The following is a 16,166-nucleotide window of genomic DNA, read 5'->3' as shown; positions in this document are numbered from 1 at the left end:
TAACCCCAATCTTATCTACCATATGTTTTATACAACCCTGTTTTTTTTTTTTGGTAAACAAAATGAGCGCGGTGTAGATGGAAAATCTAGCGGAAAATTATACACTTTTTACCATCATTTATAAAGCAATCATTTTAGCTACTAGCAGTCGCAAAAAAATAGCACCAGAGAAAAAATTGAAAGAAAAAAGTACATCATTAGTTGTTCCATCAACAAAACTGACAATGAGCAATAACAAAAGAAGGAAAATAGAACTGCCAACGATACCATGTAGCTGGATTGGCTGCACGGTACAATGTAATAACGATTGGGAATTAAATGGCCATATCGAAATGCACTTGGAAAACCTCAAACCGGATACTGAGGGAAAATATAACTGTGTTTGGGGAGCCTGTGAGTATAGCACCGAGTGTATAACGCAGATCCATAGACATATCTTCTATCATGGTTACTACAATGGTCTTTTGGTATTGGGTAAGTACGAGCTTGAAAATAATACCCAAATACCACGATGCAATGCTCCACCACGAGAATGTGACAAAATACCTGAATTGAATACCAACTTTCGCTGTGAATGGACAGATTGTGAGCGCACCTTTATATCTATTGTAGAATTTCAAGACCACATTGTACAGCATGCTTCTTTTGAATATGAGATACAAAAATCGCCCGATGACGAGAGGCCTAAAATACAGTGTAATTGGAATTTTTGCAAAAAACAAATGGACAATAAATATCGGCTAATCGAACATATACGCACACACTCGAACAAAAAACAAGTGGCCTGTTTTCATTGTGGTGAATTATTTAGGACAAAGACTACACTGTTTGATCATCTTAGACGTCAACCAGATAATAATAGTAAGTAGAACAATCTAGGGTTGTTTATGTTACAATTTGTTTTTAGTTTAGAGGAGAGTTAATATAATATTGATTTTTTCCTTAATTTTCATATTGTGATGATTAATATTTTTTGGGGGATTTTCTGTAATTTTTAGCTCAAAAATACCAATGTGCCCAATGTTTTAAATATTTTGCTACTGAAAAGTTATTACGTTCCCATATGATTAAACATGTCAATTGTTTCAAATGCAGTATGTGTGATATGACTTGTTCTTCCGCCAGTGCTTTAGCCACCCATGTACGTTATCGTCATCTTAAGGATAAACCTTTTAAATGTGTGGAATGTGAATACCGTTGTGTCCGAGAGTCAGATCTTAATCAACATGTCCAGCTGGTGCATAGTCAGGAGGTGCATCGTTGTGAGGAACCCGGTTGTACTTATGCTGTTAAAACATTTCAAGCTTTAAGAAGAGTAAGTTGTTATAATTATGTATTGATTTATGCTAAAAAAGGAAAACTACTTTATAAAATTATATGTTTAGTTTTTAAATTAATCCTTGACAAATGTTAAGATTTAAAGAGAATAATAAGTGTGTATGTGTTTTAAATCACCCTTTTTGCCTTTGAACTGTGACGTAATACGAATGAACTATATCTCCAACAATCGATAAGATACAATGCAAATTATAAAGTAGATGATACAAACAATTACTGCTTGTTATTACAATGCAGGTCTTTTTTATTTTAAATATTTCAATATAATTGTTGATTTTTAACTTAAACCTTTTAAATTAGACTAATATTATTTCAAAATTATTTAAGAAGTTTAAATTAAAGTTTTAATGTATTTATTAAACTATAAAAAGTGCTACAAAAAGTAATTTAATAAAATTTAAATACATTTCTCTTGAAAATATTAATGGTCTTATAAGCATTTATTAAAGGTTAAAAAAACTAAATTTGTTCTAGAAAACTTTTGATAAATGTATATTAATAACGTATATAAGGGTCAATGGGTTCAACATATACAAGGAAAAAGCGTTGCAACATCTGACACTTTTTTACCGAGGAAAATCTAGAACGAAAGCTGAACTCTTTTTGAAACCTTAGATTTTTAATATAATTTTTCCTATCGATTTTACCAACTCATCCCTTTAGTTGATGCTGTCGTAGGATTTATAGAGTGCCCATTTTTCTCTACATATCTTAAATTTACTACTAAATATGTATATGTGAGAGCTGCTTGGATCAGCATAAGCAGATGTGCACTAACATATAACAAATGTAATTCTGATTATTAGAAACTCCAATGTAGATTAATACAATCAATGTATTCTTTTACACAAAGATATAGAATTTATCAAATTTCCGTTTGATGTGAACAAAATTAAGACAAAAACAAATTTTGTAAATTTTTAGTACATAGTTTAGTTATAAACGAAAGTTGAGCGGAAATAGAGTTTATGTTAAACGATAAGAAACATTTGAATTTACATACATACATATTTATTTCCTTTAAGTAATAACATTTATAAAATTAATGAGTAATTTTATGAATATTGTAAAAAGAAATATAATCCCTATTATTTTCTAGCACTATTTGGAAATTCACAAAAATACAACATTTATCTACATATGTCATTGTTGTGATAAACCATTTAAGAATGGCAAAACTTTATCGTCGCATTTGATTAAAAAACATGACTTTCAACTACCATCCGGCCATCGTCGGTTTACCTACCGTATTGATGAAAATGGATTTTATCGTTTAGAAACCACACGTATCGAAAGCCTTGAGGTGACTGAACAAATACTAACACCAAACTCATTTGAAACAACAACTGAAATTACCCAGGATAGCAGTTGTTATGAAATTGTTTCGAAAACTAATAAACAAGATGCCGCCCAACGTATTATTGTATCGAATGATAGCAATGATAATAAACTTATAGGTGAAGTTGTTATATCTCTACCCTGTTTGGATTGATTTATAGCTACAATTGCAGAAAATTCATTCTTTAGGCTGTTTTAATTATTAAACAATTCCTCTTTTTTTTCTTAATTATTATTTTTTTCTAGTTATTAAAATTAAAAGTTATAAAGTTCGAATCAATTATTAAATCATATTATTAGTAACCACAACATATAGATTACCAACATACATATAAAAATCTTTAATCATTTTAGAAAGAGTTAGTTAAATTATAAGCAATTTTTAAGCTACACATATGAATGATATGTTATCATCATAACGAAACCAAAATACTATTTAAAAAAAATTACCAAGATTGAAAAAATGAAACGTTTTAGTTTGCCATTTATATTATTTTTAATTTAGTACTACATACAGACATTTAAACATGTGTTTTCAACGTGTTATGCCGCTACCAACCACCATTATTATTATAATTTTATTCTACAACTAAACCAAATTTTTTTTCTTATTTTATTTAAGTCATTTTGTTACGTGTGATGCTCATATTTTAATTTTATTTCTTAAAGTTTTATTTTTCCATTTTTGTTAATTTGACTATTGGCAAAAATCCTAGCATAAGTTAAATGACAATATTATACATATATATTATTAATATGAATTATAAGTCTGGTAAAATGTTAAAAATAACTTAACAAACCAGATGACATTGAATAATCAAATATAAATATGAAATATAAATTTATTACAAAAAACATAAATAATTAAATTTTATTAGTTAGATTATAAAAATCGAATATCCATTAATTCCTTAGTATTTTTAATTGTTTTGATAAAAAAACGTTGATGAAACACGTATGTTTTTGAAAATCGAAGATAGAAAATTCGTCAGAAATTTCTTGTATTCAAAAAAATTTGTTAAAAAAGGTGTTACTTATCCAAAAGAATTCTCCACAATATTAAAGTTATCGACATATTTTCTATAGAAAACTGCAATCCATAAAGTAGTAGGCAGTTCTTTACTACAGAAAATTTAAGCTGTTATCGATAATTAAGCATTTATCGATAAAAATTCTACAGAAAATTCAATTTATAGTTTTAAATTAACATTATATGTAATTAGTTCAGAGTGGTATGGATTTTGTAAAATTAAGGGCGAGTTTCTTACTACTCAGTTAAACTAGGCTGAACTTGCTGTTATATTAAACTCGGAACAAATTACGGGGGACTTTAACCGATGCACAGTGGTATAGGACAAAAAAAGAGGGAAATAATTCGGTAACTTCTAAACGGTTAATCCGATTTTAATGAAATTTGGTATGCACAAAGAGGAGGTGTTTTAAATTTGGACCTTATAGGCCAACCAGGGGCCCGGCGGGGTGTCCTCAAATTAGGACACCTCGGCTATGTTAAATTTTTAAAACGACTCTATTTCTTCATTTGAGTCGTAGCAATAAATTATCTCTTATAGTCTAGGAGATATTCGCATTTGAAAATTAAAATTTTTACCGTCCTTACTTTAGTTTTTTGATAATAGCGGGTCCAAATATTCCCGATTTTCTTTTATTCGCTTAATAACAAGTTTATATATCAAGCAGTGAAAGAATAATGTAAAAATCTTGACTGAGTCCAAAGTTATGGACATTTTAATTTAAAAAATTAAAAAAGGCGATTTTTTGCCATTTTTTTGGGAAAAAAGTATCTTTTTCTTTTTAAGTTATCTAAAAAGTTTCTAAGAAGATGTATTTAGAATTTATACTTTTTGGAAAGCTGAATTTACATAAAATACGATAAATGAAACAAAACCTAAAAATTTTTGATACCGAGGGGACCAGGTCCATCCAAAAAAAAAACCCTATTTTTTGTGGAAAATTCAATTTTGAGCAAAAATTCTCAAATCACATAGTCGATATCAAATTATAGTGACCCGCCCCTGGTATGGATATAATAGGCAAAAAACCAAAAAATCTCATTTTTGGGATTTTTTAAAACTTTTTTGGGAATTCCGGGATTTCTAAAAAGAAAATTCGAAATTTTTATTTAATTCTGGATTTTGAGTAAAAAAATCTACCTAACTATAAAATGTTTTTAAAAAATATTCATAAATAAAATTTTTATTGCAATTTGAAAAATTTGTATCTTCTCAAAAACTGAATAACAAACATTTTTTATCGTTTTTTTTAAGTATTCCGCGAATACTTACGAATATACAGTTTTGAAAAATAGATAAAATTACCTTTCCATTGATATATAACATGCCTACCTAATGTTTTTTAAGTGACAAATTAATTAGGGAAAACTCAACATCTTTTAGAAAATTTACCTAGTACTATAATTTTCATCAATATGTGTAACAAATTTAAGAGTTAACCTTATGGATGAAAATAATAATACCCTGTGGGTGAGTTACGGACGTTTAAGTGTTTTTGTGAAATTTAACTTTGAATGGTACTAGGGTCAAATGAGGTCCAAATCGTTATAAAGACATTTTAGATCTCCAGATTTTTGAAGGGAAAATATCACTCATATTTCTGTTAATTATAATACTAATTAACAGAATTATGAGTGATATTTTCGGGTCCGTCTATATGGCGGCGAGTTGTAAAAATAGACCGATTTCAAAATTTTTCAACAGTCTTCGTCTTTGGTGCTACAAAAGATCATATACCAATCAAAAATGCAGAAGTTATAAGGGTTTTACTTCTTCAGGAATTGCCCATATTGCAATTTTAAAGATAATTCCAAGGAATTTGTTAAGGTAACAACCTTAACAAATTCCTTGGATTTTTTGGTGTATTGATTTTGGTTAAAACCGGTCAATTATTTCCCCTAGACTTCATACAATGGGATGAATATGGATTTGTAGTTTTTTGCCAATTTTGATTTAGATTGGTTTTAAAAAGCATAAATCTTCAGATTTTCGTAATGTAGCAGGACATAAAAAATTCTATTCCAGATATGATTTAAAGGTCCATAATATACATATTAATATAAACAATGAAATCGTTATATTGAATCAAATCATAATAAATATGTTCATAACTATTTGACGATTTACAATTTCTTACTAGTTTTAGTTATTGATACGATATTAAATTTAAATCAGAAACTTCTATAACTTACTTATTTATGTAAATGACACATTGTGCATAGCAATTTTCAATATTGTATTGGAATAAATTATCTTAAAAAATACATCATTTTTATAAAAATTATATATAACATTTTCCGAGATTTATTAACAAACATTTAAACTCAAAAAATAAAATACATATTTGTTTATGTAAATAAATATTTAGGGCTAGTTATTTTTTGTTATAATTAATAATAATTGGTTTAAAGTGCCATGCACATACATTATGATGGATTTAACAAGCTATGCTGCTTTTCAGTACTATTTTAAAAATTGAGCAGCTTTGCTACTAGCATTGTCAAAATTTGTAATTTCAAAACTATGGAATTTATGAAAAAAATTAAAGAAATAGTATTTAAATAAATATATGAATAGGAAATTATAGTAACGTTTGCAAAGATACAATTGTTAGTGATTATTTCGTTTCTAAAATTAAATAAAGTTTTAAAATATTGAAAACGTGACTAATTTTTTTTAGAAAAGTGTACTTTTTGTTAATGTTATGTAAAGTAAAATTTGTAAAACACAAGCAAATTATTATGTTAATGCTAACAATTTTCTATGTATATATTGTAGTCTTACTTTTAATCAGCCTTTATTAATGACAACCAATTGTTGTAATTTGATTCGATAAAAAGTCGAATGTTTTCTTTCGAATTTAACAAATAAATCCCCAGATTTTAACTCTTTATTTTGATAACACTGGACAGCAAATTTTAAATATCTTGTATTAACTGAGATATCGTTCGAAGTGTTTGCCGTGAAATAATGGAAATATTATATCTCTTAGAAGGGAGAAGATACAAAAAATTTAGATCTTTGTTTTATACTCGACAGATTGGACATGCATATGATATAACAAAATTATAAAAGTCCTTGTGCTACTATAATGTCTCAAATATGGCCAACACAGCTCTTTCCTGTAGAAGTGTATAATTTGAACACTGGAGTTCTACTTTTTAAAAATTCTGTTGACCTGTGTAATATCTATACTGCTCATGGCTCATACAAAAATAAACTAAACTGAAAAACAGCATTTCAAAAGGTATAATAAACTATGGAATTTCCTATAAAACTAGCCCTTTTAAGAAAAAAAATTACACTATATAAAAAGGTTAAATATTGCCACTGTTACAACGCGTTTACATATTTGTCCAAAAGTTGATGATACGTCAGTTTGTTGTCTGTGTTTTCATTATTTACACCGGTCTCCAACTTCTTCGCTCTTTCGAATGCCTCTATAATACACGATCGAAAAAGTTTCTGATACAAAACATAAGCGCTCACGTGACCAGCATCTAAATAACGAATTTCTGCTCCCGGCCATATATCCTCTAAACCCGTACAACCTTCGCGCGGCACATAAGCATCATCTTTGGCACAAACCGCAATTGTTAGAGAAGTTTCTTTGGGTACGGAAAAATTTTTCAGATGCGTGCATTCATCCATCATGCCACGCATAAACTGTAAGGCTTCACGTTCCCACCAATTGATTTTCGTTATATTTATTTTATTATCATTACTAGTCGTGGGTAGTATGTATTTCATTAGTCTAGTTAAAGAGTGATTATCTTCAGGAGTATTTTTCGAGTTGGGTAAATTGTTGGTTTTTGAGTTTTTAATATCTTCTTCTAGTTCAATCATAGATTGGCTAAAATTGCGTATAAATTTTTGTCCTGCCATAAAGGCATCATCAATGACCGTGACCATTTTTGATAATCGCTCACAGTATTTGCCATCGGAATAGTATTGGGTCTCCAGCATATCCCAATTAATCGATTGGCTCATAACCCCCGTGGTAAAAACTGTAGCAGCTGTCGACCACGAAAGACAAGGCACTAGTACTAGAGGTTTCGGCCAATTAGTAGCAGCCAAAGAGGCCATATGTCCTCCCATTGACAAACCGGTTATACCCAAGGGCCCAAAGCCATTACGTTCACACCAATGTAGTAAGACCAGGCATTCTAGTATAAGACAACCGCCCATTACAAATATATCCGAAACATTATGAAGATTAGAACGTACTTGATTGTCCGGTTTGCGGGTACCATAAAATGGATTTTCCAATATTATGGAACCAATGTTTCCCTCCTTTAACAAAGGTTTTGCTATTAAATTACGCCGTCTCCAAAAGAAATGATCACCAGTTCCTGCCAAGTGTATGCACATTGGTTGATGCCTATCCTGCCAATGATTAGGTAAAACAACTTGGAAATGAGCGGTCTGTGCTTTCTTAGGCACTATACCTGGTAGATGTAATTCCAAAGGAGTAAGGAAATGTCCTTCCAATACCACACAGTCGGGATATCTCTCTTCTTTGACAATTTGTACTGGGTAATCTTTGGGTACTAAAGGAAAACACGTATCACGACGCGAAATAATTTTGCGAAATTGAAATAATTTTTGTAAATTTTCCGGTTTACCCCATCCTCTTTCAAAGAAACGGGTTATTAACATACGGCGGTATATACTATCTAATTTACTGGGAGGCATTATTATTATTATTTGTTTCCCGTTAATATTATATAAATTGTTTTTGCAGAGGCAATTTGTCTTTCCAAACCCGGAAAACAACGCAAGCGTGTGAAGTAAACAAACTCTTTGCAATGAAATTGTTATCCATTAAATACAAAATTTAGCATAATTCTACGCTTCAAATATTAATTTACGCCGATCACGAAACCCCGATTTAGAATAAAATATAGATTTTAGTATTTTTAAGCAAAATTGTAAATATTTACATATGGACCTGTTGTGGTTAATAACTTTTATATGCAACACTGTTTTGAATACATTTTAGTGTAACCCTGGCAAAGATAAAGAGAAAAATCGCAATAAATGAAAGTGCAAAATAGAATGATAAAAATAAACAGAATAATAATATGAAGGTCATGTTCGATCTCATGAAGCCCTACATCTTGCAGCCAATTAATGTAAAATATATACTCATTTATCTTCGAAAGATAAGGAAAAGTATTTGATTTTAATGATTTATACGTAGAATGCATGGATTTGTCTATTTTATTTAAGAATTTGTGTTAAAACGAAAGAAGTGGTAAGTGGGATAATTAATATAATTCTTAAGGAATTAGTTTTAATTTTTCGATTGATATAAAATAAAGCACCTTGATACAAAATTCGACTCTTTCCCTAAAAACAAATTTCTATTTCGGATTCAGGACTATAAATCGAATTTTCTTTAATTTAGAATATTTATACAAGTATTTGGAATCAATGAAAACATAAAGTCTTGGGTATTAAATAATAAATATATCGGAAACATTCTTATGGATTTATATAGATTGAAATGTTTTGAAAAATCTACCGACATCAATTAAAAAATTCCCGAGTTACCGAATAATTTCTAAATAAAAACGCTTTTAAATCACACCAAAAAATAAATTAAATTAATAAAAACATTATTATTAAATAAATTAATTTTAAAATTTATTTTGTCACAATTACTTAATAATCTCTTTAGAATATTTCAATGCCAAACTTTTTGCATTTTAATTACAAAATTAAATTTTAAAAAAGTAAACTTAAAATATATATTTATTATGTATGTAGTATATATTAGACTTACATATAACATAAAACTTATGCATGAAATACAATTATTTTATTCATAACATTAAATTTGAAAAATATAATAATAAAACATACATACAGATTTAACTAGTAATATTAGAAAACATTAAAATAACAAATTAAAATTTTACAAGTGTATATTTAAACTATGTATTTTAATTGTAGTGTATTAAACACTATGGGCCGGTTTTATGGGGAGGAAATGATTTAGCATCATCTTTTTAAAACTTTAATACCATTTCGCTACTTAGGCTAAACTCTGAAACCGGCCATAACAAATCAAAATCATTTTATTCAGTTTATCATATATTGACGACGTTCTTTAAATCGTTGGGAAGCAATTCTTTCATACAATTAATCTGAGCAAGTATTTGATCACGAGTGTTATTTGCTGTATTACCATTACTACTAATCCAATTTCCTGTAGTTTCATTAGCCAATTTATCATTGTAGAGATTCAGTTTTTGTTTAAGTTTTAAAATCATGTCAATTATTTCCACTTCTTGTTTATCACGAGCCCATAGTTCTAAGTTGGCTTCGGATAGTGCCTGCAGCTGTAAATCCTGTAAGGTAAGTTGTAGCTCTTTGTGGCGTGAATCATACCAACCACGAAAATTAGGTGAATTATAGAAACGTCGGTATAGACCCTTCCAATCGCCCTTTAGAGGTGATGTTAAATGTGGACCCGAAAGTTCTAGAGTGGCAAGAAAATCTTCAAGTTTAAAAGCATTTGCATTTGGTGCGGATTTAAATGGACTTATATCTTTTTGTAGTGGCATCAAAGATGCCATATAACGTTCCAGAGGTATCATAAAACTTTGTGTTAATTCTAAAAGATGACGCCGGAGGAGTGCGGTTTGTACATGTTCTGGTCTTTTAGTTTTTAAACCAAGCATAACTTTTTTAATAAGAGTTTTATCTTTTTTCAAAAATGGCTTATATTTTGTGTATAAACCATGTGTTGATCCTTCACTGCTACTGTTCGCGAGGCCTGCGGAAGACGAGGCAGTCGATTGTATAGAATTGTTTATTTTAAGAGGTCCTGTATTGGTGAGTGATGTTACAGAGCTGGCGTTTCGGGCATTCTTTAATGCCAACTGCTGTTGTTTTTGTATATTGAGCTGAAAGGAATTAGTTTAAATTTTGTTTAATAAATAATTATACAATAATTTATTTTGTCCGAGAAATTGTGTTTTCCAGACACCTATCCATCATTTTGAAATCTCTTTGAACTCTTAAATAAACTTAATTATTTTGTTTATTAAAACTACTATTAGCAATAAATAACCTTACCTGATTGTCCACCAAACGCAGCATATGAGGCCAATCTTTTAATAGTTTTATAAAAAAAGGATTAGTTACACCAAGTATCAAAGAAGGCGGCACTTTTCCACATTCTCGTGTAAATTCTTTAAATTCGCTATCATGTATGGTAAAATAGGGTCTAGCTTCGGCACAATATTCTAGCGGAGCAATTAATGCTACCAAAGTCTGCACCATATGTGAACAATCGGCCGGTGAGGTACCCACTACCACAATAGGCTCAGCAGTTAAAACCAATTCCCACAATGTATACATATGATCAATGATAAAACTTAAACTATGAAATAATTCAACTTCGTTCACCGAAGCAATAACTTTAACCGAAATAGGTTTGTACATGGCTATCTTATCGGGACAGCTGTTTTCGGGACTGTCATTGTGAGAGGAGGTTTTACGACTACTTGCCCGGGGTATTAGAATTTGATAACACTGTTCGAAGAGAGGTAAATTATAGGTGACACCCACCTGTAGCGCAGGCCACTCGGTATTGATTTGTCGGCAGGCTTGTTTTAATATTTCTTCACCTTCATTAAAATACTTTTGAGCCAATAGACTTAACATTTCATAGTATAGATTAAAGAACGGCAGACGGGTCACAATAATAAAACTTTTTTGAAAATAGCCTCGAGGTAAGTTGGGATCCCGTTTTTGGCGAAAGTAAACAAAACCCCAATAATGAGATTGGTCTGCTTTCAAAGCAGGCGGACAATCGCTATTGAAGCAACGAAACTGATTGGTCGTAGCCATTCTGCCCGTGTCTGGAGACATTCTCAGACGCATATGAAATTTGGTATCACCCATACAACCTGAATTGGAATCAGGAAATGCCATATAACAGATATTAGTAACTTCTTGTTCTGTTGGTATGAACTCTGTGGGATAAACAAATTCCAAAGCCTGGCCCAAATTCAAATCAAACGTTACTATGCACATGCATTGTATCCACTGAGATAAACGTGACCAATCTGTCGATGTTATACCATTCGGTGACGCCTCCATATCATCCAAATTCAACAACGAAACTGCAGGAGATTTTCTTATCACCTTTGTTATATTTTCCTCTAGAGCATTATCATTTCTGGCATTATTGCCGTTTGATTGCATTCTCCTTTGATCTCCAGCATTATCCATATTGTATATTTGATGTTAAACTATTTTTTTAATGTTTTGATGTAAAATAAACTTTCCCTTTTCATTCACAATTTGTTAATTAACGTACGAAAAAAACATTTTGCTATCGATGAAGCAATGAACAAAACAAAATAAAATAACAATGACAAGAAAATACAAGGTAGCCAGATTTGAAAGAATAGAAGAAAAATAATTAAGGCTAAAAATGACAGAACAACAGTAACCATTTTTAAAACTTAATAATAAAAATTAAATAAAAACAAAGTAATTGTTTTGCTTTTTTCAGTTTTAATTATTTAATTGAATAGACAATATGAAACAGTTTTTACAATAATATTCTTTGAAAATGTTCAACATCTGGCAACACTTCTATACTATCATATTCTTTTTTTTTGAAAATGTCAACAGACGTGTACAAAAAGCAAAGTGGGAGAAGTCAAAAAGAGAAAAAACCAATTTGTTGGCAAATTGTTATTTGAATTTGTTTTTCTTTGTAAAATTATTATAATACGATTAATAATAAAAAGTTGTGAACATTTACGAAACCCTCAATGGATTTTCTAAAAAGTGGCATTAAAACTGTGCTGGGAGCCACGGAACCGGGTCAGCAACCTAGCCCTGCAGAGACAGTAGAGAAACTGGTAGATAGAGCAGCCTCCTCAACTTTATTGGAAGATAGACGTGATGCTTGTCGTGCTTTAAAAGCTCTTTCAAGGAAATATCGCATAGAGGTGGGAGCCCAAGGAATGCCAGCGTTAGTATCAGTGTTGCAAAATGACTGTCAAGATTGTGAAATAATATCGTATGCACTGGATACTCTATGTAATGTAGTGGCCACTGAGGAATTTGATGAAGAGGCCGATAATCCAGCGGTATCAGTAAATGTGGGTGAACAATTTACCGAGATGTTCATAAAGAATCCCGAACATGTATCATTAGTTATGGGATGTTTGGAGGAATATGATTATCGTGTCAGACGTGCCGCCATACAACTTTTGACAACATTGATACAAAACAAAACCAAAGATTTACAGGAACATATACTAGTAAGTCCCATGGGTGTCTCAAAACTAATGGATTTGTTGTCAGATAGTAGAGAAATTATACGTAACGATGCCTTACTGCTGCTTATCCAGTTGACTAAAGGTAATTCTAATATACAAAAAATAGTCGCATTTGAAAATGCCTTCGATAAGATATTCGATATTATACGTGACGAAGGTTGTGCGGAAGGTGGTATAGTAGTAGAAGACTGTTTGATTCTACTATTAAATTTGCTAAAGAACAACTCTAGTAATCAGCAGTTCTTCAAGGAGGGCTCTTATATACAACGTTTAGCTCCCATGTTTGAGTTAACTAATAGAGAGGTGGAGGGAGAACAGGGTTGGGCCCCACAAAAAATGTCAAACGTTCATTGTATGTTACAAGTAGTGAGGTCATTAGTCACACCTAGTAATCAGCAACAAGTGGTGGCATCGTGTCAGAAGGCCATGAAACAATCAAAGCTTTTGGAAGCTTTGTGTGAGATTTTAATGGGTAGTGGTGTACCTGCCGATATTCTAACGGAAACTATCAATGCTGTAGCTGAAGTGGTGAGAGGTGATGCGGATAATCAAGATCAGCTTAGTAAAGTTATGGCACCTAGCACACCTCCCAGACCTGTTATTGTTGTGCTGCTAATGTCCATGATTAATGAGAAACAAATGTTAGCTTTACGTTGCTCCGTACTATATTCATTCCAATGTTATTTATATCGTAATTCCAGCGGTCAACAGGCTGTTGTCTCCACACTTTTACCTTCATCCGCTGCAGATGTTTCTAGTCTTTCGACAGGGCAACTTTTATGTACTGGTTTATTTTCCACCGATTCTTTAGCTAATTGGTTTTCTTCAGTAGCTTTGATGCATACTCTGGTAGATAATACTGCCCAAAAGGAGGAATTGCTGCGAGTGCTGCTGGCTACTCCTGGTGGCCATAAACCCATAACTTTACTAGAACAATGTACAAATCTCTTACAACAAGAATCGTACAAATTGCAAAGTAAAGTGGGTCTTTTAATGTTGTTAAGCATGTGGTTGGCTCATTGTCCAACTGCAGTTAAGACTTTGTTGCAATCTCAGGGTACTATGGCTTATTTAACCGCTCAGATAAGTGGCAATGAACATGATGAAAATGAATATTTGGTACAGGGTTTGTGTGCTTTTCTTATGGGCCTTTGCATACAATTCAATGACAATAGTCTAGCTGGTCAGAAGAGGGATGAAATTTGCCAATTGATAATAAAAAGAATAGGGCAAGAAAATTTTTGCAATAAACTAAATGAAGTTTCACGTCATGAAGCCTATAGCAGAGCCTGTAAACAACCACAAATTAGAGCTAAATCTGCCAATGAACTCTTATTGGATTATGAGTACTGCAAACTTTTTAAAGGTCTTGAAGCTCTAGTAGTCAAACTTGTGACAGGCTTTGATGTCAATGGCGTAGAGCTAACAGAACTTACATTGAGTTCTGAGGCCTCGGCTTTAGTAGCTCAATACAAAGGTATAATAAGAGGACTGGATACACAAATTACATCTCTACAGGATACGGTAAAAAAACTAGAGTTAAAAAGTGCTGAACAAGAACTAAAACTAAACGAACTGCAAACTCAAAATCATCAATTAACCGATCAAAATACCCTGTTAAAAGCTCAATTGTCTGCTTTAAAAAGTAATGATTCCTCCACTAACTCTTCTACACCCAATAATGAAAATAATACCCATACTAACCAACCTTCGGCCTCAAATCAAGCTACTTTAGAGGCTCTTAATGCTGCCCAGTTTCAAACAAATCTTTATTATACCGAAAATTTACGACTAAATCAAGAACTTGATACTATGCGAAAACGTTTACATGAGGCCATTGAAGCGGCCAATTTAGCGAATGAAAATCATCATAAACTACAAAAAGATCAAGAAGATCTGTTAGAATTACTAACAGATCAAGAAAATAAAATTCAACGCTATGCAGATCAAATGAGAGCAGCTGGTCTGCCTGTGGAAGATGATGTTAATGACGACGATACCGAAGAACTTGTATCAGCTGAAGTAAATGTCAATGTACCAGAGCAGACAACAGTTATTACAAATTCTATGGAAAATTCAAGTCCTTCACATATGCAAAATATTTAAATATATTAACATTATTAAATATAAAAAAATGTCTAATGTTTTGTAATAGAATTGAAGCCTGGCTTTGGATAAATTATAATAACCTACGCATATGTATGCAGTTTGTGTGTTAAAGTTAAAGGTGTTTTACATATAACGAAAATAAAAAATAATTTTAAGTACCTAATATAATAAAAATATTATAATTATTACATACAATTATTTATTGAAGTATATTTTCTTCTAATTTGAATCATTAATAAAATGCGCAAAAGAATGCACTAGGTGCTGTATTCCATTCTTCAAAGTTTTTAAATATGGGCAAATCGTGTTAAGTGACTCAACTCAATAAATCGATCTGGAATGAAGTTCGAATCTTGTCCGGCAGCTCTTGGCTGGTTATTTTGGTCAAACAGGGTTATATACAAATCAGTTACTTTTCATCCATTGGTCCTAGCGAAATTTAATTAGATATTTATTTTGCTCACTGTCACTTGACATAAAATTCCCCATATCCATCTATCTACCTTATATATAGGTCAGGAATAGGTAATAGGCAACTTTTTATTTTGAAGTTTTAAGAAAATATAAAATCCGTATATTTGAAATAATATAACAGTAAAAGCCCTCAAAATGTCGGAGCCACTTTAGTGTCAATTAGATTATTTAGGACAAAAAGTGGGCGGTCTAGCATTAGGGGCGCGGCTCCGTTTATCTTAGAAACTATTACAGTAAGAATCTTAAAATTATGCAAGAATAACTTCAACATCTTTGTAAACACTTCGTAATAAATTGGCGGACTACCCATAAGGGGGCGCACCTCCCATTCATTAATCTGGGAAACTAATAGAGCTAAATACATAAAATTTTGCACGAAGAACTTTAATATACATCTGAACATTTTTTAAGGAAAAAGATCGGACTTTTATCTGGGGGAGAGGGGTCGTAGCCACTTAAGTGTCAATTAGATTATTTAGGACAAAAAGTGGGCGGTCTAGCATTAGGGGCGTGGCGCCGTTTATCTTAGAAACTATTACAGTTAGAATTTAAAAATTTTGCAAGA

At 31.4% G+C, this 16,166-nt stretch overlaps 4 protein-coding genes across 4 annotated transcripts; 2 read left to right on the top strand and 2 right to left on the bottom strand.

The window, feature by feature from the left end:
• Positions 1-37: 37 nt before the first annotated feature.
• LOC111686574 (histone H4 transcription factor) lies at positions 38-3,133 on the top strand. Its single transcript, XM_023448943.2, has 3 exons — positions 38-861; positions 999-1,315; positions 2,438-3,133. Exons 1-3 carry the CDS (start codon positions 78-80, stop codon positions 2,828-2,830), a joined length of 1,494 nt encoding a protein of 497 aa, XP_023304711.2. The 5' UTR covers positions 38-77; the 3' UTR covers positions 2,831-3,133.
• Positions 3,134-6,605: 3,472 nt separating this feature from the next.
• Positions 6,606-8,651, bottom strand: LOC111686573 (protein ABHD18). Its single transcript, XM_023448942.2, has one exon. It carries the CDS (start codon positions 8,400-8,402, stop codon positions 7,041-7,043), a length of 1,362 nt encoding a protein of 453 aa, XP_023304710.1. The 5' UTR covers positions 8,403-8,651; the 3' UTR covers positions 6,606-7,040.
• Positions 8,652-9,334: 683 nt separating this feature from the next.
• On the bottom strand, positions 9,335-12,071 carry LOC111686575 (protein DENND6B). The gene is made up of 2 exons (XM_023448944.2): positions 10,794-12,071; positions 9,335-10,621 (listed from the first exon to the last, which is right to left on the bottom strand). The coding sequence occupies exons 1-2, from the start codon at positions 11,952-11,954 to the stop codon at positions 9,803-9,805; spliced, it is 1,980 nt and encodes a 659-aa protein (XP_023304712.2). The 5' UTR covers positions 11,955-12,071; the 3' UTR covers positions 9,335-9,802.
• A 286-nt stretch (positions 12,072-12,357) lies between these two features.
• Positions 12,358-15,399, top strand: LOC111686571 (general vesicular transport factor p115). The gene has a single exon (XM_023448941.2). The coding sequence runs from the start codon at positions 12,506-12,508 to the stop codon at positions 15,122-15,124; it is 2,619 nt and encodes an 872-aa protein (XP_023304709.2). The 5' UTR covers positions 12,358-12,505; the 3' UTR covers positions 15,125-15,399.
• Positions 15,400-16,166: the final 767 nt, after the last annotated feature.

This window comes from Lucilia cuprina, chromosome 3, assembly GCF_022045245.1.
Source record: "Lucilia cuprina isolate Lc7/37 chromosome 3, ASM2204524v1, whole genome shotgun sequence".
Lineage (NCBI taxonomy): Eukaryota > Metazoa > Arthropoda > Insecta > Diptera > Calliphoridae > Lucilia > Lucilia cuprina.
The sequence above is the reverse complement of the archived record's forward strand: the minus strand, read 5'-3'. Positions and strand labels throughout refer to the sequence as shown.

Excerpts from the sequence above, each read along its gene's own strand:
- LOC111686574 (XM_023448943.2), top strand. The coding sequence starts at position 78 with ATGGAAAATCTAGCGGAAAATTATACACTTTTTACCATCATTTATAAA. Across the intron at positions 862-998 it reads ACGTCAACCAGATAATAATA|CTCAAAAATACCAATGTGCC; the intron begins GTAAGTAGAACA and ends TGTAATTTTTAG. Across the intron at positions 1,316-2,437 it reads CATTTCAAGCTTTAAGAAGA|CACTATTTGGAAATTCACAA; the intron begins GTAAGTTGTTAT and ends ATTATTTTCTAG.
- LOC111686573 (XM_023448942.2), bottom strand. The coding sequence starts at position 8,402 with ATGCCTCCCAGTAAATTAGATAGTATATACCGCCGTATGTTAATAACC.
- LOC111686575 (XM_023448944.2), bottom strand. The coding sequence starts at position 11,954 with ATGGATAATGCTGGAGATCAAAGGAGAATGCAATCAAACGGCAATAAT. Across the intron at positions 10,622-10,793 it reads TGCGTTTGGTGGACAATCAG|CTCAATATACAAAAACAACA; the intron begins GTAAGGTTATTT and ends AATTCCTTTCAG.
- LOC111686571 (XM_023448941.2), top strand. The coding sequence starts at position 12,506 with ATGGATTTTCTAAAAAGTGGCATTAAAACTGTGCTGGGAGCCACGGAA.